The 7,805-nt window shown below is 36.1% G+C and overlaps 1 protein-coding gene across 2 annotated transcripts; it reads left to right on the forward strand.

The window, feature by feature from the left end:
• Positions 1 to 234: 234 nt before the first annotated feature.
• LOC120084428 (protein HIGH CHLOROPHYLL FLUORESCENCE PHENOTYPE 173, chloroplastic) lies at positions 235 to 7,572 on the forward strand. Of its 2 annotated transcripts, XM_039040210.1 has the most exons (13): positions 248 to 1,220; positions 2,487 to 2,699; positions 3,099 to 3,303; positions 3,448 to 3,523; positions 3,627 to 3,762; positions 3,876 to 3,980; positions 4,609 to 4,695; positions 5,208 to 5,297; positions 5,381 to 5,446; positions 5,923 to 5,979; positions 6,059 to 6,136; positions 6,215 to 6,262; positions 7,189 to 7,572. In XM_039040210.1, the coding sequence occupies exons 1-13, from the start codon at positions 624 to 626 to the stop codon at positions 7,258 to 7,260; spliced, it is 1,830 nt and encodes a 609-aa protein (XP_038896138.1). In that variant the 5' UTR covers positions 248 to 623; the 3' UTR covers positions 7,261 to 7,572. The 2 variants fall into 2 exon arrangements, 1 of the variants encoding a protein (XP_038896138.1); XR_005483724.1 differs by lacking the exons at positions 6,215 to 6,262; positions 7,189 to 7,572 and having other exon boundaries at positions 235 to 1,220; positions 5,248 to 5,297.
• The last annotated feature ends 233 nt before the right edge of the window (positions 7,573 to 7,805 follow it).

Here is a 7,805-nt window from a genome sequence, read left to right on the forward strand (position 1 = left end):
TTTTGAGAATCACACAATGAATGTATTGCGCTGATGTATAGATTCCACATCTTAACAAAAACTTCCATACTTGGTTAAATTTTCATACTTTTTGTAAACTACTGCTTCAGAACAAGAAAAAGGAAAAAGGAAAAACCCCATCAAATTCCATCATCCAATTCCACAAACATCGTACGAAGCATTCGGAAAAGTAGGATTTTAGTGTACAACACGTCTTGAATCTTGAATCTCGAGGTAGAGGAAGAGAAGGGCTTTACGTGGCACTCCTGCTGCGAGAAAGATCGTCAAAATGGCCCCAAATTCCCTCATCTTCTTTGTGTGGTTAGGAAAATTCAGAGCCATAAACAGTCTCTTCTCAGCTTCTACTCTCTCTTCCACCGCATCCATCCCTATCAACTACCACTCGTTTCTCTTTCATTTTGTTTTTCTATTTTCTGGGCTGCTTCCTTTTTCTATGGGCGAGAAACCAAATGGGTTGCTTTCATTTTCCAACCCAAACTTCAAACAAATCAATGGAAACCCATTTTCTCCCTTATTAAGTCGTTTTTCTACATACCCACGTATTCCAAACTCAATCTTCAAGATTATTACCTCAGTCAATTCCTCAACTAAGCGTTGCGCCTATGGAGGCAACTGCCGCGACGATATCTTGTGCCAAATTGAGTAGTACAACAACTCATCAGTGTAAATGGAACCAGAGATTGAGACCCTGTTCAGATTTATACAGAACCGTTTTCTTCTCTAATTCCTTTAGCAGTGGCAATGGAAGCCGATCCGGATCGTTGGTTGCGAGGGCCGCTGCGAATACCGACAATAAGGGCAAAAAGAAAACCAAATCGAAGAAAGCTGCAGTTGCTGCTGATGAAGAGAAAGTCGATGAGATTGTGGATTCTAGTGAAGGGTTTCAACAACAGCAGCAGCAGCAACAGCCACCACAGCCGAAGATTACGTTGGATGATGTGAATCCGGTGGGGTTGGGGCGGAAGTCCCGCCAACTGTTTGATGAAGTGTGGAGGAAGTTTTCTGGGTTGGGACAGATCTCGAGGACTACTCGCATGGATGATAAGGAAGCTCTTGATGCTCTGCTTATTAGGGAAGGCCCTATGTGTGAGTTTGCTATTCCTGGGGCTCAAAATACCACTGTGCTTGTTGTTGGTGCCACTAGCCGGATTGGCCGCATTGTTGTTCGTAAGCTTATGCTGAGAGGCTACAGTGTCAAGGTTTTACTTGGTTTTGCTTCTTGTGTTCTTTTCATTTCTCTTCCTTTTTGCTTGCTCTTTTTGAACTGTGATGGAATTTGTTACATTGTAAAGAGCTAATGTCTTATAGTGAGTTTGAGAATTGAGATTGCTTTTCTCAGTGTAGCAGTGCTTCACTAGTATTTTTGTGTCATGTTTGGGGGTGATGCTAAAATGGTTAAATCGGTTTTGTCACACGGGAAGTGCTTCAAGTCATTCAACATCCATTTTAATAGTTTGAACGTGAAAATTACAAATTTAAAGCATCGAATGGATTTTAAGTGATGAAAGGTGGATTTTAGAATGATTTTGAACTTCAAAATCACTCCCAAACATGGTATGTCAATGCTTTCCTAGAGTACATTTTTGAAGTTTTTTTAGAATGAAAAATACTTAGGTGCATCATGGACATCATCTATCTTTGTGCATCCTACCAAATTGTCCAATCATAACTTTTCATGTGGCAAATTTTACATTTTTCTTTTTTTTTTTTTTGGAAATATTTTAATATATTTTTTTGATGTGAGTGGTGAGAATGGATGCACCCAAGTATTACCCCTTTAAAATTGGGAAAAATTTGGAAAGTGCTTTTAGTTAGCTAAAAGCCCTTTTGCTGCTTCAAAATCATCCCAAACTCACCTTTACAGTAAACTGCTATTTGTCTATGCAAGGTTTGAATTGAGGTGTTTATTGGTGGAGGTAAAGGTTCAAGCTCTAGGTTGAAAACTTAAGAACTTACACTATTATTTCATTTGGAGTTGGTCTGGGTAGGTAAAGCCTCTCGGGGTTTGTGGAGTAGCGCATGAGCATAATGTTAATGGAAGGCATGGGGTAGTTGATACTCTGGTTATTGAAAGAAAAGAGGGTTTTGTTTATGGTGTGTTGAAATTTGTTCTTTTTGATTGTGAAAGCAATAATTTGAGACTACTGCAACATGTACTTGTGAGTTAACATTTCTGTTAATCAATTTCATGCATTCGCATTGTTCAAGAATTCAACTGAAGAGATTGGAAGGAGAATTCATTTGAGACAGAAGTTTAACATCTCTAGGGTCCTAAAACAACGATTTCCTGTCTGATGAAATCATGTTTGTAGATGTTAAATATAGTGCCTGGGGGCTTGCTTGAATGCCACAAAATATTTCAATTGAATCTAGGCAGTGCTATCTATTCCCTCAATCATTTTGTGCAACTTGATTCATAAATTCTTTATATTAATTGAGCCATCACTTTATCCTTTGCCAAGCAGGCTCTAGTGAGGAAGGCGGATGAAGATATTGTGAATGTGCTACCAAGGTCGGTGGAAATAGTGATTGGAGATGTTGGTGATGCTAATACCCTTAAGGCTGCTGTGGAGGGCTGCAATAAAATTATCTATTGTGCAACTGCTCGTTCCACAATTACTGCTGATCTCTTCAGGGTTGATCATCAAGGAGTTTACAATATCACCAAAGCATTTCAGGTCTGTCTTCCTGCATTCATAAATCATAATCAAAAGTTCTCTTCCTGACCATGGGTATGTGAATTTGGGCCCGAGTATTTTATTGCTACATGTCTGTGCAAATGGCAAGTAGTGTAAAAATGAATCACTTGAAATTGTCAGCATCTGCAGAAAAGGAAACATGGAGAACAGGATTCATCCATTTATTACTTCCTATTCTGAATAATAACCGATTAAATTCTTCTTTATTATTGTTATCTTTTTATGTAATGGACGTTGGTTGCATTTTCTTTGAAATTTTAAGCATTATGTATTGGCTCCTATATTTCTTTTATACGTTATATAGCCCATTCATCTATTCCCACATTGAATTTTAACTGTTATAGATTGACTAAAGCTGATGCCTGATGTAAATTGTAGGACTATAATAATAAGCTAGCCCAACTTCGAGCTGGAAAAAGCAGCAAAAGTAAGCTTCTGCTTTCAAAGTTCAAATCTGAAGTGTCTCTGAGTGGTTGGGAAGTTCGCCAAGGAACTTACTTCCAGGATGTTATTGCTACTAAGTATGATGGAGGCATGGATGCAAAATTTGAATATACTGAAACTGGAGAGGCTGTCTTCTCAGGTAAAACTCGTTTATGCTGAACAAATCATAAAATATAGCTGGTTCATGAACGTGATACTTCAATTGCCATTATAATAATTTTTCTCCAATTAGTGATAAATATAAGACCAAAGTGGCATTTAATGTTCTTGAATTTCACTGTAGGATACGTTTTTACAAGGGGAGGATATGTTGAGTTGTCAACAAAGCTTTCTCTTCCACTGGGATCCACTCTCGATAGGTTCCTGATTTACTTGTCTATTATTATTAATTCTAGTCAACAGTTCATTTTCATAAAGGTGTTGACTGCAAATACCTTTGTTTCTTTTATGTTTCATCACTAGATATGAGGGGATCATTCTTTCAGTTGGTGGGAATGGAAGATCTTATGTGTTAATTCTCGAAGCTGGTCCTTCAGCTGATACAACTCAAAGTAAACTATATTTCTCAAGATTTAGCACAAAAGCTGGATTTTGTAGGGTAAGCATCTCTTTACCAAAATAATGTAGAATACAGATGCAAACAGCCTGAACAAATTTGTTAATATTGCTATGTTAGAATACAGTTTACAAGATTGTATCAATGATTGGCAGGTCAGGATACCTTTTTCATCCTTCCGCCCTGTAAAACCAGATGATCCTCCTCTAGATCCATTTCTTGTGCATACATTGACCATTCGTTTTGAGCCCAGGAGGCAGGTTGGTGCTCAAGTACAACTCTGTATCAGATGATCACGTTAAAACTCATTAAAAATTTTAAAATTTCCACTATTTTGCCCTGGAGATGCATTTGATTTTACTCAGTTTTTCCGTTAAGTGCAGAAAAGTAATACCATTGAGATGATGGTTTTTTCAAAAGATAATTATTTTAATTTTAATTATTTATTTTTATAATTGTTGCCCAAGTACAGCTTGCTGATATTTTGTGATTTTTAAATTATTGGTGGTTCATAAGCTATTAGGTTTTATTTGATTGTAAAACAGATTTTCTAAAAAAGGAATATATTTTATCTCGTAACTCTTCTTTCTCTTCCTTCTTCAATTACCATGGTGCCACCCGCCCACTTGTAGCTTCAATGCATGAGCTTTATATCTAACACTTCCTTTTTCTTTTTGACTCTCTTATTTTTTTTAATATATAAAAAACAATCGTTCATCCACGACATACCAATCTAAAAGTATGTTGGAGTCATCCCTTTTTTCCCCAGATTTGGAAAACTATATAGGTCACATGCATGATAAAAGCTCATAAACTGACCGATATTTAGATTAATTTTCGCAAAAAACGTGTTTCCTGTGGCTACTAACTCTATGTTCCTTTTTGCAGAGACCCGTTGAAGGACCTGCAGCCGGTGTAAAGCAGCAAGACTTGAGAAGCTTTAAGCTCATATTGGAGTACATAAAAGCCTTGCCTGTGAGTTATTTTATGTGTTTTTACGTTATTCATTTTGATGGCATCATTTAGCTCAGGTTATAGTTTACTTTCATTTCAATGATTCGTCATAATTGACAGACGTAGAATTAGATCACAACGAACTTATTTGCAAGATTCTGAGGAATATTATATCAGCTGCAGTCTGATCTAAGCTTAGTATAGCAAATGCCTTGATCATTAGTGCATGATAAATTTAGGGCATATGATGACATTGTCATTTTTTTTCCTTTTCCTGTTTATAGACATTGAACTTGTTTCCTTACAACTTCCTTTTTTTTTTTTTTCATCTTCTTTGAAATCCATTTGAGTTCATAACTAAATTTCAAAAGCAGTATAAGATTTTTGAAGCACACAGTATTGCTTGATAACAATTTTGTTTTGGTAGAAGTGTACGACATGTTCATGACTTGTACTGTATAGCCCATTTGGGTAGAAATGTTTACATATTTTCTTGCGACAGCCTCCATAATAGTCAAATGGGTATTTTACAGACTGGGCAAGAGACAGACTTCATCTTGGTTTCATGTACAGGATCTGGTGTCGAACCAACCAGAAGGGAGCAGGTTCTCAAGGCAAAAAGGGTATCCCTTTTATCTCATTTGTTCCTTTTGGCCGATTCATTATTCAATTGTTCTTTTAAATGTATAGTACGTCTTGCCTTCAGGCTGGGGAAGATTCATTGAGAAGATCAGGCCTTGGGTATACAATTATCCGTCCCGGTCCCCTCAAGGTACAGTTTTTGCCGTGTGGCTACATTGATTATTTGAAGTGTGCTAATCCTTTCTTATTTCCTTGAGTTTCGAAACATTGTATTTTATGCAATTTATTTGACTCAACCTACAACAGAATAGCACGTCTTAAAAAAAATATCAACTTTGGCTCTGATTTGGTATTTGTATCAACCTAATCTGCTCTGACAAAACAGACTGGACTGAGGTATTAACCTGAAAATACAGTTAACGTTTGTGATGGTAAACCTCGAAAAGCTTCCCAAGATCTTAAGTGAATAGCCATGGATGATGAACATTTGAAGGCTGTATAGTTATGATCATGTTGATATGTGTGTGACAGTAACAATGGCATGTGCCTTTCTTTCCATGTTTTGGGTGCTGTGTTTTATCTTTAGTTAAATTATAATTTGAGCATTTATCCAAGTTGCTTAGTTATTTGTGCTGCAGAAATGTAACCAGAATTTTGTGCTTGCAGGAAGAACCTGGCGGCCAACGTGCCCTCATATTTGATCAAGGAAACAGGATAACTCAGGTAAAAATGGTCTTTTTCTTAAAATAGACTATTAGACTCGGTCCTTATTCCTTTGCTGGTTTACCATTTCAACATTTAGGCCATAAGCTGTGCTGATGTTGCTGACATCTGTGTAAAAGCGTTGCATGATTCTACAGCAAGAAACAAAAGCTTTGATGTGAGTTGAAACTTCTCTTTCATTGGCATTAGTGTACATATCTCGTGACCAGCAAAGTTAAAGTTGTACTGTTTACAGGTATGCTATGAATATGTTGCTGAGCAAGGAAGAGAACTCTATGAGCTGGTAAGAAACCAATAATCTTTTTCCGTGTCTAATTTTTAACTAGCTTCAATTTCTTCTTTTGTGCTTGATGCATCTTTTTTCCTATTAATTCCTTGTTTTCACAGATCATCAGAACTCATTAATCAAGTCACGATGGAACATTTAAATACGTTTACTCAACTAAATTGGAATAGTTCGTCGGATATGTTTGACCCATAAAATTGAAACCTACTTGTGACCCAACTTATGATAACTTAAATAGGTTAATGTAAAAAGAATGGCCGCGTAGAATGTTTCCATGCTAGCCACCATGGGTGGGTTGATCTAGTGATCAACAAGGACTATATAAATAATAGAAGAGTTTAGGGGAAATGTGAACAAGCTATGGTAGGATAGTTACCTTTGCAATCAAATGTCATAGGATCTGACAGTTGTCCAGTAAAGATAGTCCAAGTGTGGTGCAATTACAAGCCGACCCAAACACTTATGGATATAAAAGAAAAACAAAATGACCTTAAAATATGTTTATAGCCAAAACTTCATTAAAAAGGTTTACTTCATCGATTTGTTAAGAATATTCTTGAGCAAGAGGTTAGAGGTTTGAATTCTCCTACTCCACATGTTGAATAGGATATTAAAAATGGAAATTTACATTTCAAAGTAGCCAGATTCTTCAAGGACTCGTCATAGGTGTATGAGACGCTAAATTGAGTTATGAAATTTGAGTTAATATGTTGGAGTTAGGAAGTCTGTATTTGGGGTACAGAGTTGTTTAATCTGAAGTTTAGATACATTAGACTATTAGAGGGAGGGAGAGAGAAAGCGGGGAAGATGAAGTTTTTCGATAGATGTTCAAACTTCAATAGTGAATTTTATTGAAGTTGGTGAAATTGAGTTATTTATCACCAAGGTATAACTTAGAGTTGCATGTATGTTTGTGTTTGTAGGTAGCTCATTTGCCTGACAAAGCCAACAACTACCTGACCCCTGCCTTATCCGTTCTGGAAAAGAATACGTGATCCACACCCCACATCTCATCGGCTCCGAAGTTTGTAATTATCAATGAGTACATCTCTCTCTTGAAAGTTGCCACTAAAAACATATTTCTATCCAGTATATAAAAGATGTACAAATTCATTCCCTGTTTGGCAATGGCAACATGGAGACAATGATCTTTGAAACATGCATAAATATCTTTTGAGTTGGAAGGGATGTAAAGGTGTAAGAAATATAAGGAATATATTTCATTCATATTGTTTTGAAGAATCGTGTAAAGAAATTGAATGATTTTAAAAGAAAACGAAAGATAAGGTAAGTTGCTTTGTGTTCTATGCAATGTCTCCTTTAACAAGAGACTTTTGTCCTACTTTTAAGAATGGCATTAATGTTACATATAATTTTGATAAGTTTTATGTCATTTAAGCTATAGACCACTAAGACTAATTAACAAAATGAGTTAATTATACTTGTTTTAATTTAACGAGATGGACACGATGTTGATAATGACTGACAAATAGATAAAATTAAGATGTTTAAATTTATCTTTCCATTCTTTTAATTAATA

Source organism: Benincasa hispida, chromosome 1 (genome assembly GCF_009727055.1).
Source record: "Benincasa hispida cultivar B227 chromosome 1, ASM972705v1, whole genome shotgun sequence".
NCBI lineage: Eukaryota > Viridiplantae > Streptophyta > Magnoliopsida > Cucurbitales > Cucurbitaceae > Benincasa > Benincasa hispida.